The 18,776-nt window shown below is 36.2% G+C and overlaps 1 protein-coding gene across 3 annotated transcripts in view; it reads left to right on the forward strand.

The window, feature by feature from the left end:
- MTMR6 (myotubularin related protein 6) overlaps window positions 1-2,433 on the forward strand; it is a 34,143-nt gene extending 31,710 nt beyond the window's left edge. For all 3 annotated transcript variants that reach the window (XM_045869208.3, XM_064586285.1, XM_045869207.3), the window contains one exon: window positions 214-2,433. In XM_045869208.3, the coding sequence (XP_045725164.1) occupies window positions 214-474 (261 nt within the window). In that variant the 3' untranslated portion in view covers window positions 475-2,433. The remainder of the gene's footprint in view (window positions 1-213) is intronic.
- Window positions 2,434-18,776: the final 16,343 nt, after the last annotated feature.

The raw sequence follows: 18,776 nt of genomic DNA on the forward strand, positions 1-18,776 counted from the left end.
AATAACCATTTTCCACTGTAAAAGTTGTAAACAATTAAGATTCTCAACCATGTCTTACTCTCCACTAGATTTTATTAATTTTTTGAGATCTAACTTTGTATATTGTTCATAAAGAGAACATTTACAAAAGCATGGTTTCTTCTTTCATCTAACCTGTATTGAACATGTAGTGTGTGTAATTAGTAATTTTTTTCAAATTTGGATTTGTTCTAGAAAATTAAGCAACGTAAAAATAAGCAAACAGATGAAATTCTCACCAAGGAATCGTTACATTCAGTTCATCCTGAATCACCTACCCTCAAAACTTCCTTGTGTTTTAAGGAGCAAACTCTGTTGCCTGTGAATCATGCTCTTCGAACTATAGAGGGCAGCAACCCAGCAGATAATCGTTACAGTGAATACGCTGAAGAGTTCTCCAAGTCGGAACCTGGTGTGGTCAGCTTAGAGTATGGTGTGGCCAGAATGACCTGTTAGATCCATAGAGTATTTTCTGGACTGACTGTAGTGCGAGAATTGGATTCTTGTGAGAATGATGTGCGCATGACCAAAAGGAATTTGTCAAATAATGATCTTAGAGTTTAATAGTCGAAGAAAGGATAATAACTGCTCTTGTGAGAGAAGTAAGTCCGTTTAATTGCATTTCCAGCAGGGAATGACTTTAAGTTCTTTAAGAAACGAGTGGTGTTGGCAGATTTATTCAAAACACAGTTTGTACTGTATACTAGTGAATTGACATTTCTGTATGATTTATATGTTAATTACAGCCAAACAATTCTGAATAACCTTCCTTAACTATAATTTAATTGCCAGGAAACAAAACTCGAGAAAGTTCTCCCTTAATAATTCACATGGCATGTACTTTTGATTATATAACTCTGTAACTATGGATATTTACATATTTTGCCTATTAGTGATGTTTAATGTTGAAGTGCCATGAAAAATATTAAGAAAGCCTTAAAATTTCAACTTACTCTTAAGTTTTATAGCCAAGAGCAGGTTTTTGGGTTTTTTGGTTTTTTTTCTTTGGGTCAGCCTTGTTTTTATTTGTAAAGAATTGCACCATCATCCCTGCGGGGGCTGCATGCTACAACAGTCCTGTATAAACAGATGTGTACGTTCAGCATTAAGTTCATGGTCAGCTGCTCCCACATCCATATTCAAAATTAATGAAACTGAAGGTTTTATTCTGATTACAGTTTGTACAGTGCTACATTTGATGACATTATTTACAACTTAGATTATTGACTTCTTGAATATGTGTAAACTTATTTGACTGTCTTTTATGTATGGATTACTGCATTCTTTTGATTCTTACTTTGTGCTTGGCTTTATTCCTTGAATAACTGTGTAACTTTAAAAAGCTAAGGCTCTAAAACTGTTCTTAGAAATAATGAAGAATGTGTATGTGTACACACACATACACACACATACTGTTCTCTCAACTCTCAATGAGTTGCTCTTCCTAGAACAGGCTTTCAGTTTCCCCCAAATTTGGGGGTTAAAAAAAAGGAAGTACAGATAGTTTAGATTTTGCTTGGTTGCATGAATTTTAAAGCAGCCATTTCTATGTGGAACATTTTTTCTTCTCCATTGACATAGGAATAAAAAAGGAAAATTAAGGATAGCCTAGTACAAAGTTAATGTTTAGCAGGAACAACTTAAATGCTAGGAAAAGTTTCATTTTGCCATGTTATATTAACTGTTCTGTGTGCTAGTAACATATCTTTACATGACAAAAAAAAAAAAAAAACAATTCACATGCAATTGACAGTATCACCCAGCTGGCTTTAAAATTGAAGGTTTAAGTAACATGACTGACAAGAGGTATGATTCAGGGGTAATAGGAAACCTGGATAGGATCCCTAATGCTTCTCTTTACTGTACTTAGATCTATATTAGTTTTAGGCATAAATATCTTTTTCAAATGGAAAAAAAGCTTTAATGTATGAGAACTTATCTAATCCTGTTTATTTTTCCAATGCTTTTGTGTAATGCATTATGTAATAAGAAAAATACTCCTTTTTAAACAATAACAGAAATGTACTATAAAATATAGTTTGTGATTTAGCCAAGCCTATTTCCATACTTAAGCACTGGGACAGAAAACTTAATCTTTGTGACCACAAAGGGAAACTTTTGTGCCTTGTTCCTTGGTTCCAGTTACTGATTATGGTTTTGGAATCTTCCATGGCAGACTTCTTATATTCAGGTGTTTTTTTGGTTTATTATTATCTTCAACTTCAGGCATATATATATGTGTTTATGTGCTCACACATGGACTGAGAAATCAGTTAACATCTTAAGTGACCTGCAGGGTATATGTTGGCAAAAAGCAGATTGTGTATATGTCTTACAAAATTTCAGTGTGTTTGGGAATGTATAGCATGTAAATTATTACATATTATTTAAAGGAAATTAAATGTTCATATTTTACTTTGGATGTTTTTCTTTTGGAAAAAAACAAATGGGATCAGTTGTGATTGGTTTTTTTCTTTCCTCACTTAGGCAAATGGACCTGCACATTATACTAATCATAACACTGTAAGGTTTGAGCAAGTCATTTTTCAAAAGGTTGATGTTGACAAATAATAACTTGTATATAAAAATAATTTCCAAAATATCTAAAATAGGCATAGTGGGCTAAAAGGTTCAGCAAATATAGTTGATAATGTCACTAATTTTGGTGGAAGGCAGTGTCCAGTGAGTATATACATTCAGGGTAAAATGTCTCACCAAAGGCAGATCTGGAGATAAACAGGATGATGAAAATGACTTGCAGGAAAGAGTTTATATGGGAGTGTTTGGAAAGGTTAGCTAGGCCAGAAGTAGCTCAGGGAATCTTGACTAAATAAAGATGGAGGGAAGTCCTTTTTTTTTTTTTTTTTAAGTTCTCTTTATTTGGTAGAGTAGCAGGGCAGGGGGGTAGTATCAGGAGCCCCCCCCCCTTTTTTTAAAGACTATTTTTTTAAGAGAAGTTTTAGGTTCACAGCAAAATTGAGAGAAAGGTCCAGAAATTTCTTATATACTCCACCAGAGTAGTACATTTGTTACAATTGATGAACCTGCATTGACACATCATAATCACCCCAAGTGCATAGTTTACCTTAAGGTTCATTCTTGGTGTTGTATATTCTGTGGGTTTTGGACAAATGAATAATGACCATATAGGGTATTTTTCATGGCGCAAAAAATTCGCTATGCTCTGCCTATTAATCCCTCCCTATCCCCCAACCCCTGGCAACCACTGATCTTTCTGTTGTCTCCATAGTTTTACCATTTCTAGAGTGTCACATAGTAGGGATCATATAGTGTGTGGGCTTTCAGATTGACGTCTTTCACTTAATAAATGCATTTCAGGGTCTTCTATGTGTTTTCATGTCTTGATGGCTCATTTCTTTTTTAACATTGAAGAATACTCCATTGTCTGGATGTACCACAGTTTATTCATTCACCTATTGAAGACACCTGGCTTGCTTCCAAGTTACAGCAATTGTGAATAAAGTTGGCTTTAAACACCCGTGTGCAGGTTTTTGTGTGGATGGAAGTTTTCAACTCCTTTGAGTAGATACCAAGGAGTGAATTACTGGGTTGTATATAGTAAGAGCATGTTTCATTTTGTAAGAAACTGCCAAACTGTCTTCCAAAGTGGCTGCACCATTTCCCACCATCAGTGAATGAGAGTTCCTGTTGCTCCACATCCTCACCAGCGTTCAGTGTTGCCAGTGTTCTGCATTTTGGCCATTCGAATAGCCTTTTCTGGCCTCTTTTTTTTTTTTTTCAGGTCAGCTTGAGAGTACTGAAAAATTTTCAGTTGGCATTCTAAGGTGTATGAAATTCTGTTCATTTACAAAACTATTGAGAGCAGTTGCAGACTTTTATCAGTGATATCGATCCATTTTCTTTGGCCAAGTTTTAGCTATTTTGTTGGCTTTTCCATGCAGTAATCCAAATGGTATTAACATGTTTTGGTTAAGTTAAAATGTAGAACCTATTTTTAAAAATACATGTCTGTAAGCTTTAGAAATCTGTCTCTAGAAAAAGATCAACTGTAAAATCATTAAATATCTGAAAAACAGGATATATACTATGGTACTTGTCTTCTAAGAAAATAAAACACTAATTTCTGCCATTTTTATGAACACTGTTAGTGTTGCCTTAGTTATTTCTAAGCAAGTAAAATATCCCTTTGCACAGCAACTTTTGTAAAGTAGTGGAATGTGTAACTGAAAGCAAATTTCAGAAGCGTTTGCATTTAACAATATTTTGGAGCTTCTGTTGCAGAATGATAGGAGTATCACACTCTAAACCACCTACTCCAATCAGTAAACATCTCTCTTGTTCTTAAAGGAAATGCACAATTACTCTGCTACACAACAGGGGGTAGAAACCTTTGTTTTAGGCCACTGAGAGTTTGGGCTCTTTGTTACTGTAGTTATAAAATAGAAAATTATAAAAATAATTTCCAAAATATTTAAAATAGGCATAGTGGGCTGAAAGTTCATCCTGAACGATGAAACCATTAGCACATCCAAGAAGCTAATTATCCTCTGATTTCATCTAAATTCAGTCTTTCATTGACTCCACATGGGCTTTTCTTTATTTTTGCACTCCTACCCAGTTAAGGTTCATGCATGGCATTTGCTTGTAGCTCTTTAGTCTCATCTTGAACAGTCCCCTTACCTTCCTTTGTACTGATGTCTTGAACCAGACCAGCTATAGAGTATCTTACCACTTCCTGCATTTGCCCAGTTGTTTCCTCATGGTGTAGTTTAACTTGTTCCTCTATCTGCTGTACCTCCTATAAAGTAGGCATTAAATGAGATTCAGATCAAGCATTTTAGGAAAGATGCTTTGCACTTCATATTGAATTACTCAAGAGGGTATAATATCAGGCCTTACACTATTTTGATGTAAGTTTGATCACTTGGTTGATCTCTCCTTATAAAGGAGAGGTCTCCTTTAGGTTGGTTTCTCTCCTTTGCACTTAGCAAATGCTCTGCCAGGTGTTATTTTGACATCAAAATGAATATCCCATTCCCTAACAACCTGTGCATTGATAATATTTGCCTGAATCAGTTATTTCATTAGGTGTTCCAAAATGGCGATTTTCTAATTTGTCTTTAGTTTTACATTTATTAGGTGGTATTCTTTAAAGAAGTGCTTTCAGGGGCGCCTGGGTGGCTCAGTCGGTTGAGTGTCTGCCTTAGGCTCAGGTCATGATCCTGGGGTCTTGGGATCGAGCCCCACTTCCGGATTCCTGCTCAGTAGAGAGCCTGCTTCTCCCTCTCCATCTGCCTGCCACTCTGCCTACTTGTGCTCTCTCTCTCTGTCAAATAAATAAATAAAATCTTTAAAAAAAAATCTCAAGTGATTTCATTCATCAAATCGCAAAATTCCTCTAAAAAAAGGTGTGATAAAAGCTTAAATCTTCCCCTTTAATCACTAGTTTTCAGATTAAGGAGTTGCAATGGTCACCTCCAAACACTAGTTTTCTCTCTGTAGGGATGTGTATTTTTACAATCAATTACAGTAAATGCTCTTTTTGCTCAAACTGTTCTAAGTCTGTCCAGAAGAGCTCCAAGGTCCTTTCATATCCTTTTCGTGTACCAGTTAGTTTTGAGCACATTTTCGGTTTCCAACATGAGTAGATGTCCCAGGCTCATCTTGTGCTTTCTATACTGCAGTTTTGGAATCAGCCATTTCTTGTTCCTGTTAGTGGGGAATGATATTTAAAACCAAACTCTGGACATAAGATGTGCTCATTGCTACTGGACCATCATTGCTTCCAGGCCCTTTCAATGGACAGAACTAGAAAATGTATTTTTAAAAATAATGAGTTTAAACAACATTAACCAAGTTATTATTACCACAGTGTTTTCTTCTTTGATGTGTATCTCTATTTCCCTTATACTATAAATCTTGGTTTCTTGGGGCGCCTGCGTGGCTCAGTCGGTTAAGTGTCTGACTCTTCATTTCAGCCCAGGTCATGATCGCAGGGTTGTGAGATTGAGCCCCGTGTTGGACTCTGTGCTGGGCGTGGAGTCTGCTTAAGATTCTCTTTCCCTCTCCCTCTGCCCCTCCTCCCCCTCTAAAAAAATACATAAAAAATAAAAATCTTATTTTCTAATAGCATGTGTAAATTGACATTTTTTTGCTTTATACTACAATATTCAAAATATAGTTTCAAAATTATAATTAGTACTACTAATAATAATAGGAATACTGAATAAAATACAAGATTTCTTTGCATCTTACCAAGGATGTACAAAATACTGTATTCGGGAGTCACTTGAAATAATTTCTCTGTATGCATTATAGGCATACCTCAGAGATACTGGGGTTTGATTCCAGACCACTGCAATGGAGTGAATATCTCAATAAAGTGAGTCAAATGAATTTTCTGGTTTCCAGTGCTTATAAAAGTTATTTTTACACTATATTATAGTCTATTAAGTGTGCAATAGAATTATGCCAAAAAAAACCAATGTACATACCTTAATAATACTTTTTTGCTAAAAAATGCTCACCATCATCTGAGCTTTTAGTGAGTCATAATCACTGATCACAGCTCCCATAACAAGTATAATAATAATGAAAAAGTTTGAAACATTGCAAGAATTACCAAAATGCAACACAGAGATATGAAGTGAACAAATGCTGTTGGATAAATGGTGCCAATAGACTTACTCGGTGTAGGGTTGCCACAAACCTTCAATTTGTAAAAAAATAAATTAAAAAAAAGCAGTATCTATGAAGTGCAATAAAACAAGGTATGTCTGTACTAATTTGAAATACAACTGAGATATTTTGTTTTCAAATTTCAAATTTGCTAATTTTCTTTTTGATTTAGTGGATTTTTAAATAGGCAAAACATAGTTCAAAATTCAAATTTATATTAAAAGGTATATGCAGAAGTCTTACTTTCATTACCTTCCCTTCCACCTTGTTTTTTTTCCACGACTCTTCCATCTTCCCCACCATAGGTAGCCACTTTTACTGTTTCTATTACCCTTCCAATGTTTCTTTTTGTAAATATATATGCATACTTATATTATGTATATACATATATATATTTATTCCCCTTTTTCTTGAACAAAGAATACACACTACATATACTGTTCTATATCTTATATCTTGCTTTTTTTTTTTTTTACTTAACTGAATCTTGGTGATTACTTCTATCATTACAAATAGAGCTTGCTCATTGTTTGTTTATGGTTGCATCATACTTCATTGTATAGATTTTATTAAACTAGTTAATTCAAGTCGTTCCTATTTTTTTAACTTTTTATTATGCAAATGTCCAAAAGTCAAAAAATAAGAGTAATATAATGAACCTCCTTGTATCTCTCTAGAATCAATTATTGATAGCACTTTGCTAATCACATTTGATTGATACTCTACCGTTTTTTGTGGTTGACATATATGAAAACAAATTTCAGACATGCCATTTTACCCAAATAGTTCAAAATGTGTGTGTATGTGTGCGTGTGTTAGGAAGTTCTGGTAAAGATACTGTAGGTTGATGGATAAGGCATCAATATATTTTTTCTTTTTCATATATTTAAGGCCATTTGCACTTCTCTGTGAATTGTGTGTTCATGTCTTTTGCCCATTTTTTTTTCTGAACAGGTTCTATTTTGTCTTAAGAGCTTTTTATATTTTAGGGAGACCAACTCTCTATGATATAATGTGCCAAATATAGTCTCCTTGTTTGTCATTTGCTTCTGGTCCTTTTTGCCATGCAAGAGAGTTTTATATTTTGGCAGTGGAATTCTATTAATCTTACATTGCTTCTTGTTTTGAGTTATAGTTAGACTTTCTAATTCTAGGCTATAAAAGAATTCACCCATGTTCTTTTAGTACTTACTTATAGGGGTTTTTTTGTTTGTTTGTTTTTTGTTTTGTCCCATTTGACTCTGATTGATTTGGAGTTTGTTCTGGTATATAAAAACAAATATGGATCCAAATTTATCTTTTCCCAAATGGTTATCTGGTTGTTTCAGTCATTTATTAGTAAATTCATCTTGTCAGTGATTTGAGACATTATGTTTATGTACTTCTAGATTCTCTTCCTTAGTATTGGTGTGTCTATTCATGTACCAACCCATACAGCTGTATTTATCAAGGCTATATGGTAAAGCTAATCCTGCCTTGTCACTTTTCTTTCTCAGGGTGTTCTTATTATTTTTATTTATTTTGAGACAATCTCAACTATTCAGAAAAGTCGCAAGTACAGAAGGAACTTTTTTCCTGAGCCCCTTTGATACTAAGATGCCGACATGCTGTCCTATCTCCTTTAGGCACTTAGTGTATTTTCCCTACAAAGACATTTTTATATAACCACAATGCAGCCATCAAAACCAGAAAGTTAACATAACCACTCTATAATCCTCAGACCCCCGTTCAAATTTTCCAGCTGTCCCCTATCTGAAAAGACAATCCAGCTGTTGAATCCACTTGTTGAATTTGGTTCTCCAGTCTCTTTAGCTTCTTCAATCAGGAACAGTTTCTCAGTGTTTCCTTGAATTTCATGATGAGTTATTTTGTACTATCAGGTGAAATCAGTTTATTCTGCCACTGGTGATCTTCATTTGATCCCTTGATTAAAGTGGCATGTCCCAGAGCACCTGGGTGGCTCAGTCGTTGAGGCTCTGACTGTTGGTTTCGGCTCAGGTCATAATCTCAGGGTTTTGAGATCAAGCCCTACATTGGGCTCCATTCTGGGTGTAGAGTCCACTTCAGATTCTCTCTCTCCCTCTCCCTTTGCCCTCCCCGGCTTGCTCTCTCTAAATAAATAAATAAATAAAATCTTAAAAAAATTATATCCCTCTGCTCCCCCTTTTCTCTCTCTATAAATAAATAAATAAATAAATAAATAAATAAATAAATAAATAAAAATTTTAAAGAGTGGTATGTCCCAGGTTTCTTCAGTGTAAAATTACTTTTTCCTCTTTAAAACTAATTATATTAGTATTTTGTGGAAAAGTACTTTGAGCCTATGTAAACAATTCTTTTTATCATCAAATTTTTGATTTATTCATTTATTTATAACATGGACTCATCTTTGGTGTTAGCATTGCCATAATTTATTACTTTATTGTGTGTACATTTACTGCAACTTTCTACATTTACTGTATCTTTTTACTATGTAGTCTTTTTAAAAACATTTTTAAACATTTCTTTTAGTAATTACATATTAGGACTTGTATTCAGTGGTTGCCTTTTTTAGTGATACTTTATATGATGCATCTAGTTTATTTTTTACCTTACTTAGGTTACTGATTTTTTATTGTCCTCTGTATGTAATAATCCTTGGCTCTCATCTGTTACTTACATGTCAATCAATGAGCTGATTCTACTCTTGCCTTTCTCTCTCACTTCTCCAACCTTGTTCGGCTGTGTTTTATTTCCACTTTGTCAGAGCATATAACATTACCAAAATATCCTTCCACTCTTATCCTCAGTTTTGTTGTACTCTAGAATTTTTCACTAAATATCTTAGATGCTCAACACCAGTCTTTTGCCAAAGTTTCCCCAGTGGAGCTTATCCCCTAGAAGAGTCTTCAAAAGGGCTTGCTGGTACAATCTTTCTGTAGTTCTGGTGTTTCAAATTCTTTAAGGGTAGAATGGCTGGGTATAAAATCCTTTGCTCACACTTTCCTGGAGTTTCTTGAAAATGTTGCTTATGGGGCGCCTGGGTGGCTCAGTTGGTTAAGCGACTGCCTTTGGCTCGGGTCATGATCCTGGAGTCCTGGGATCGAGTCCCACATCAGGCTCCTTGCTCGGCAGGGAGTCTGCTTCTCCCTCTCCCACTCCCTCTGCTTGTGTTCCCTCTCTCGCTGTGTCTCTCTCTGTCAAATAAATAAAATAAATTAAATAAATAAATAAATAAATAAATAAATAAATAAATAAATAAAATGTTGCTTACTTTATTTATTGTTGAGAAGTCTGATGCCAGCCAGATTTCTTTTCTTTATAAGTGACTTGGTCCTTTCCCTGGAGGTCCAGTGCATTTTTTTTTTCTTTTTAAAGTCAAGTCATTTTATAAATTTATGTCTTGTAGTTACCTCCTCTAGGTCAGTTTTTCCAGGTACACTAGGGCCCAGCTCAACATAGAGATTCAGGTCTTCTATTTCAGTAAAGTTTCTTGAATCATCTTTTAAATATTAGTTTTATTGTTTTATTTTACTTCTTCAGGGGTTCAAATTTCCTAAGTGTTGGATCTTTTTAGTTTTCTGTATCTATCGGTTTCTCTTTTTACCATTTTTGTTCATTTCTGTTTAATTTTTTACATTTTTTATTTATTTCCACTCTGCTGCTTATTGTGATTTTAGTTATTCATATTCTCCTTTTGGAAACTTAAAATTTAATCCTTGTTTCTGGAATTGTTTTCTTTTGCTTCAGTTTCTTTTTCATTGTTAATTCTTGTTTCACATCTTTTTGTCCATTTCCATTCTGAGATTTTGAATTTGTGATTAGTGGTTGTTTATCTTATCAGCACTTTCTATAACTATATTTTAATGCATGTTTTAGTATTACTGCAGTTTGCCTTTACTTGTAGCCTTTCTCTTTGGGGTTTCATCTACTGAAAAGTTTTAATTCTCATCTTTGTTTTCCTCTTATAACATGGATGCTTGTTTTTTGTTTTCATAAGTATTTGTGTAGAATTTTCTTGGAACAGTTGTAGCAGGTGATCCAATGAAGAAGAGTGGAAGAATTAGCATGTCTTACTAGGTTTCTTAGTTCAAGAACTTCCTCTTCTGTTGCTGTAATGAAGTACAGTTTCTTCAGTAAATGTAAATGTGCCTTTGTTGTCTGTCCTCTGATCTATTTATATTATGTTGTCTCAGTAGAAGGCTTATCTTTAGTTGTCTTCTTCTTTCCCAGTATCTCCACCTTTCAAAATGTTTTCTTTCCCCGAGAGGTAACATCTTCCTAAGATCACCACAACATACGTTCTAAGCCCCTTCTTTTTGACTCTATAGTTTCAGATATGCTGTCAATATTTCTTCACTTAGAGAGGGATTCTCTGTCTATGGAAAAGAACTGTAGTTGGTGTTAACTGTCCCATCACCACCGAAACCTCACTGCACTCTCTCTCATTCATTTTCCATCTGACTCTCCACTTTTGGTGTGGACTGTGGAAACTGGAACCAACGCTGCTGGTCTCAGATCTTTATTTCCCCAGTCACGTTTAAATTGAAATCTATAAAATTCTCTTAGTCATGCTGCAAGTGAGTGCCAAGAGGGACTTAATTAGTCCTCCCTGTTGATCTTTATAGTTACACGGATGGATATGTGGAAGTTCTAATGGAAGTAATTGGATCTAAGGGTGGCAGGGGTCAAGTGACTGCACTCAACTGCCAAAGGCAAGGTGGGTATGGTTACTTCAATGGACAGCAGACTCAAAACAGCAATCAGAATAGTCTGACTCATAAAGACCTATGGTATTGGCTATTGATAATGGTGTTTCTAGAAGTCAAATAGATAGGAAACCTACTAAATTCTTACTTGATCTATAAACAGGAAAGCTGATGCTCACTGGTCTTGTCATATTCCCTACCATCCTGAAACAGCTGGCTTGATAGAACAAAGGAATGGCCCTTTGAATATTCAGTTGCAGTGCCAGCCAGGTGGCAATACCTTGCAGGGCTGGGGCAAGGCTCTCCAGAAGGCTGTATATGCTCTGAATCAGAGTCCTATAGATGTTGCTTTTTCTCCCATAGCCAGCATTCATGATTCCAGGAATCAAGGGATTGAAATGGGAGTGGCACCATTCACTATTACTCCTAGTTACCCACTAGAAAAGTTTTTTCTTTCTATTCCCATGATATCATGCTCTGCTGCTCTACATAGTCTTTTTTAAAATAATATTTTATTTATTTATTTGAGAGAGAGAGAGAGAGTACACAAGCAGGGGGCGGTTGCAGAGGGAGAGGGAGAAGCAGGTAACCCACTGAGCAGAGAGCCTGATGCGGGATTCGATCCCAGGACCTGGGATCATGACTAGAGCTGAAGGCAGATGCTTAACCAACTGAGCCACCCAGGTGCTCCTGGTCTACATAGTCTTAGTTTGAGACAGAGGAGTGCTTCTACCAGGAGACACACCAATGATTTCATTGACCTGGAGGTTAAGACTGCCACCCAGCCACTTTGGGCTCCTCATGCCTCTGAATAAACAGGCAAAGAAGGGAGTTACTGTGCTGGCAGAGTGATTGATCCTGGCTACCAAGAGCAAATTGGACTGTTGTTACACAACGGAGGTAAGGAAGAGAATGTCCTCCTGAGCATCTCTTACTTTTACCATGGCCTGTGATTAAGGTCAAGAGAAAACTACAACAACCCAATCCAGTCAGAATTACTAATGGCCCAGACCCTTCAGGAATATAGGTTTGGGTCACTCCACCAGATAAATAACCATGGGGTGGGACTGGCTGAAGGCAAAGGGACTACAGAATATGTAGTGGGTATACCAGAAATGACCGTGTGATGTTATACATTGAGGACTATAATTGTCATGAGTATTTCCTTCTTATTTTCTTATGAATACATTTTTGTGTGTGTGTGTATGTGTATATGTATATATATGAAGCAAATAGCTTTGTTTTCTTTCCTGTCTTATTCTCTTATTATATAACACATAATGTATTGACTGTATCGTAGTATCTAAGTATTGTTAATTTTATATCATAGTATTTAAGTTACAGAACATCAAGGAAAAGAGGAAACATCACTCAAGGATTTTATTTCCTTTTTTGGGGAAGGGGTTAGTGCTTTTTCAGTTGTATGCAGTAGAGTTGTATCATGTTAGACATAATTATGATCCAGTTATTTCTTTATTTGGAGATTAAGTATGGTTTAAGGAGATTTGTATGGGTGCCAAGTTGACAAGGGGGTGGGCTTGTGGTGGTTAGTTTTATGTGTCAACATGACTGGGTCATGGATACCCAGATATTTGGCTGAACATTATTCTGGGTGTTCTGTGTTGGTGTTTCTGGATGAGATTAGCACTTGAATTGGTCGACTCAGTAAAGCAGGTTGCCCTCCCCAAAATGGGTGGGCATCTTCCCATCCATTAAAGGCCTGAGTAGAATGAAATGTGGAGGAAGAGAGAATTTACCTTCTTCTTCTGCTTGAGTGATTTAGCTAGGACACTGGTCTTCTCCAGCCCTAGGACTGGGGTTTATACCATTGGGTCCCCCTGATTCTCAGGCCTTCAGGCTTGGACTAAATTATATCACTGGCTTTCCTTGGGGCTCCAGTTTGCAGATGGCTGATTGTGGGGCTTCTCAGCCTCCATAATCATGTGAGCCAATTCCTCATAATAAATCTCTTTTTCTGTGTATATCTTGTTGGTTCTGTTTCTCTGTAGAACCCAACTAATAGAGGTAGCTATAGTTAGCCTGTGGGAACCCAGAAATCCCCCATTTCTTCTTTTTATGTTATTGTTGTGATAAAGTATACAGTTGTTTTTAAATGTACAACTCAGTGGATTAAGTACATTCACAATGTTGTGAAATTCATCACCCCTGTCCATTTGAAGAACTCTTTAATCATCCCAAACAGAAACTGTACGCATTAATCAATAACTCCCCAGTGCCTCTGGCAGCCATTCTTCTACTTTCTGTCTCTATAAATTTGACTCTTCTAGTTACCTCATGTAAGTATAATCATGCAGTTTATGTCCTGTTGTGTTTGGTATATTTCATTTAGCATATTTTTCATTTTTATCCATTTTGAGTGAATTTTTATATATGGTAAGATAAGCATTCAACTTAATTATTTTGCACGTGGATACCCAGTTTTCCCAGCATTGTTTGTTGAAAAAAAAAACAAAAACCTGTCCTTTCCCCATTGAAAAGTCTTGGCACTCTTATTGAAAATCTAGTGACCATATATGTGAGGATTTATTTCTTTGTTCCTGGGCTCTGTTTTATCCCAGTAGTCCACATATTTGCCTTTATTCTAGTACAACACTCTTTTGATTATTGTAGTGTTGAAGTAATTTATGAAATCAGAGAGTGTGAGTCCTCTAACTTGGTTCTTTTTTCAAGGTTGTTTGGTTATTAGGATCCTCGAAATTCCATGGGAATTTTTGGATGTGCTTTTCTATTTCTGCAAAAAATATTGTGGGATTTTTGACAGGCATTTTATTGAACCAATAGATTGGCTTTTGATAGTATTGACATTAGTAGGTCTTCTGATCCATGAACATGGGATGTCTTTCCATTTATTTGAGTTTTCTTTAATTTCTTTTTTTTCATGTTGAATATGCTTTACTATTATTTTCTTTTTTTATTAACATATATTGTATTATTTGTTTCAGGGGTACAGGTCTGTGATTCATCAGTCTTACATAATTCACAGCGCTCACCATAGCACATACCCTCCCCGGCCACCCCATCCCTCCCACCCCCCCTCCACTACAGCAACCCTCAGTTTGTTTCCTGAGATTAAGAGTCTCTTATGGTTTGTCTCCCTCTCTGGTTTCGTCTTGTTTCATTTTTCCCTCCCTTCCCCTATGATCCTCTGTCTTGTTTCTCAAAGTCCTCATATCAGTGAGATCATATGATATTTATCTTTCTCTGATTGACTTATTTCGCTTAGCATAATACCCTCTAGTTCCATCCACGGCATTGCAAATGGCAAGATTTCATTTTTTTGATGGCTGCATAATATTCCATTGTATATATATATATACCACATCTTCTTTATCCATTCATCTGTTGATGGACATCTAGGTTCTTTGGACAGTTTGGCTATTGTGGACATTGCTACTATAAACATTGGGGTGCACATGCCCCTTCGAATCACTATGTTTGTATCTTTGGGGTAAATACCCAGTAGTGCAATTGCTGGGTCATAGGGTAGCTCTATTTTCAACTTTTTGAGGAACCTTCATACTGTTTCCCGGAGTGGCTGCACCAGCTTGCATTCCCACCAACAGTGTAGGAGGGTTCCCCTTTCTCCACATCCTCACCAACATCTGTTGTTTCCTGACTGGTTAATTTTAGCCATTCTGACTGGTGTGAGGTGCTATCTCATTGAGGTTTTGATTTGGATTTCCCTGATGCCGAGTGATGTTGAGCACTTTTTCATGTGTCTGTTGGTCATTTGGATGTCTTCTTTGCAGAAATGTCTGTTCATGTCTTCTGCCCATTTCTTGATTGGATTCTTTGTTCTTTGGGTGTTGAGTTTGATGAGTTCTTTATAGATTTTGGATACTAGCCCTTAATCTGATATGTCATTGGCAAGTATCTTCCCCCATTCTGTCTGTTGTCTTTTGGTTTTGTTGACTGTTTCCTTTGCTTTGCAAAAGCTTTTTATCTTGATGAAGTCCCAATAGTTCATTTTTGCCCTTGCTTCCCTTGCCTTTGGCAGTGTTTTTAGGAAGAAATTGCTGCAGCTGAGGTCAAAGAGGTTGCTGCTTGTGATCTTCTCAAGGATTTTGATGGATTCCTGTCTCACACTTACGTCTTTCATACATTTTGAGTCTATTTTTGTGTGTGGTGTAAGGAAATGGTCCAGTTTCATTCTTCTGCATGTGGCTGTCCAATTTTCCCAACACCATTTGTAGAAGAGACTGTCTTTTTTCCACTGGACATTCTTCCTTTGTCAAAGATTACTTAACCATAGAGTTGAGGGTCCATTTCTGGGCTCTCTATTCTGTTCCATTGATCTATGTGTCTGTTTTTGTGCCAGTACCATCTGTCTTGATGATGACAGCTTTGTAATAGAGCTTGAAGTCTGGAATTGTGATGCCACCAGCTTTGCTTTTCTTTTTCAACATTCCTCTGGCTATTCAGGGTCTTTTCTTGTTCCATACAAATTTTAGGGTTATTTGTTCCATTTCTTTGAAATAAGTTGATGGTATTTTGATAGGGATTGCATTAAATGTGTAGATTGCTCTAGGTAGCATAGACATTTTCACAATATTTGTTCTTCCAATCCATGAGCATGGAACGTTTTTCTATTTCTTTGTGTCTTCCTCAATTTCTTTCATGAGTATTCTATAGTTTTCTGAGTACAGATTCTTTGCCTCTTTGGTTAGATTTATTCCTACGTATCTTATGGTTTTGGGTGCAACTGTAAATGGGATCGAATCCTTAATTTCTCTTTCTTTTTTCTTGTTGTTGGTATATAGAAATGCCACTGATTTCTGTGCATTGATTTTATATCCTGCCACTTTACTGAATTCCTGTATGAGTTCTAGCAGTTTTGGGGTGTAGACTTTTGGGTTTTCCACATAAAGTATCATATCATCTGCAAAGAGAGTTTTCTTTAGTTTCTTTCAGCAACATCTATAGTTTTCAATGTACAAGTCTTTTACCTCCTTGGCTTAAGTTTATTTCTAAGTATTTTGTTCTTTTTGATACTCTTTTGAATGGAATTGCTTTCTTTTCTTTTTTTAAAGATTTTATTTATTAACAGAGAGAGAGAGAATGAGTGGGGGGAGGGGCAGAGAGAGAAGCAGACTCCCTGCTGAGCAGGGAGCCAGATGTGGGGCTCGATCCCAGAATCCTGGGATCATGACCTGAACTGAAGGCAGACGCTCAACTGACTGAGCCACCCAGGTGCCCCAAATGGAATCGTTTTCTTAATTTCCTTTTTAGACTGTTCATTGCTAGCATATAGAAACCCAACTGATTTTTGTTTTTGCATCTTGCAACTTTGCTACATTCATTTATTAGCTCTAACACTTTTTTTGTGTGTGTAGAATCTTTAGGGTTTTATACATATAAGGTCATGTCATCTGTGAACAGAGATAATTTTACTTCTTTCTTTCCAATTTGGATATCTTTTGTTTCTTTTTCTTGCCTAATTTCTCTGGCTAGAATTTCCAGTACTATGTTGAATATAAATGGTGAAAACAGGCATCCTTGTATTGTATAGGAGAAAAGCTTTCTGTCTTTCACCCTTGAGTATGATGTTGGCTATGGGTTTTCCATATATGGCCTTTATCATATTGAGGAAATTTCCTTCTATTCCTAGTTTGTTCAGTGTTTTTATCATGAAAGGGCATTGAATTTTTCAAGTGAATTTTCTGCATCAGTTGAGATGATCATGTGGTTTTCTTCCCTTTTTGTTAATGTGGTGTATTACGTCGATTGATTTTTGTATGTTGAACCATCTTTTCATTCCAAGAATAAATCCCACCTGGTCATGGTCTATAATCTTTTTAATGTGCTGTTGAACCAGTTTGCTAGTATTTTGTTGAGGATTTTTGCATCAATGTTCATAAGGCATTTTGCTCTCTAGTTTTCTTTTCTTATGGTGTCTTTGGCTTTGGCCCAGACATTCTATAGTGTTGGCTTGGTATAGGTTGAAAAACTAGAGAAAGAGTAACCCCATGAACAGCTGACACCTCAGCAAGGAAGAAGAGAGAAAAGTACATTTCTCAGCTACATTAACTGAGCCATCATCCTTCAGCTCATCTTAAATTTTTGTTTTGATATGGTTATCAAAAATATGAAAGTTAAAATAATAAACATGGCTAAAAGGATCATGTAAAATATATGAGAAATTCTAGACTCATAACCATCTGAAAGCAAACACAGAATATTGTAAAGTAACCTGAAGTTGGAGACAAGTTGAATAGTGCACATGAGTGTGAAACTGGGTGAGTGAGAAGCTGCTATTTAAGTTACTGGATCATCCAATGTTATTATTAGAGGGTATTCTTGTGGTAAAGTCATGAATAAGAAACAGTTGTGAGGAAAGTCCAGATTAATTCTCTTCTATAGAAGGGTGCCTGGCTCAGTTTGTTAAGTATCTGACTCTTGATTTTGGCTTAGGTCATGATCTCAGGGTTGGGGGATCGAGCTCCAAGGTGAACCTTGCATCGAGCCCTGCGTGGAGCCCCAGGTTGGGCTCTGCACTCAGTGGAGTCTGCTTGAGATTCTCTTCCTCTCCCTCTTCCTCTGCCCTTCCCCTCTACTCACACTCTCTCAAATAAATAAATAAATAAATCTTTTTAAAAAATTTAAAAATACTCTTCTATTGAAATATAATGCAAGCCATCTGTGTAACTTTAAAATTTTCTAGGATCCACATTTAAAAAAGTAAAAAAAAACAGATGAAATTAATTTTAATGATATATTTTGTTTAACCCAATACATCTAAAATATTATCATTTTAACAAGTAATTGATATAAAAATTATAAATGTGATATTTAACATATTTTTTGTACTAAGTCTTCCAAATCTGATATATACATTTACAGCACATATCAACTTGGACTCACCACATTTTACAAGCTCAGTAGCCACATGTGCCTACCATATTGGGCAGTAAAAATCTAAACAGTGGGATCTCACTTGTCCAGATCTGTTCATCAGTTTAATTTTCCAGAGCTTGACAGATGAAAGTGTTAGCTTTTCTTCTCTCTGTTCTTAACATATCCAACTGTATGCTCTTCTACAAGGTGGTTCTGTAGGAAGGTATCAATCCTGAAGTCTTTATCTAATGATGTAATCTTTAGAAAAAGCCGACATTGGACAGATTGTCAAGAAACAAGTCCTTGGCAAGCAATCTTGGCATATGTGGAGGGGGAAGCGGGTCTGGTGGCTAAGTAGTTGTGGCAGGTGAGGGCCTAGGGAATTTGTTGAGGATTTTAGGCTCACTGGATCCAGCAGGAGGTAGATTTCCTGAGCAGTTGGTAGATAGGGGAACAAGACATCAGGGAGATTGGGAACAAAAGTTGAGTGGGCAGAGAAGTTGGCCTTTCTTCCCTCTTTTTGTGCCCATGTGTGAGTATGAGGGAGGTGTGTGT

The sequence above is a fragment of the Mirounga angustirostris genome, unplaced genomic scaffold (genome assembly GCF_029215605.1).
Source record: "Mirounga angustirostris isolate CCGP_5_RB_7025 unplaced genomic scaffold, mMirAng1.0.hap1 SCAF_3, whole genome shotgun sequence".
NCBI classification, from domain to species: domain Eukaryota; kingdom Metazoa; phylum Chordata; class Mammalia; order Carnivora; family Phocidae; genus Mirounga; species Mirounga angustirostris.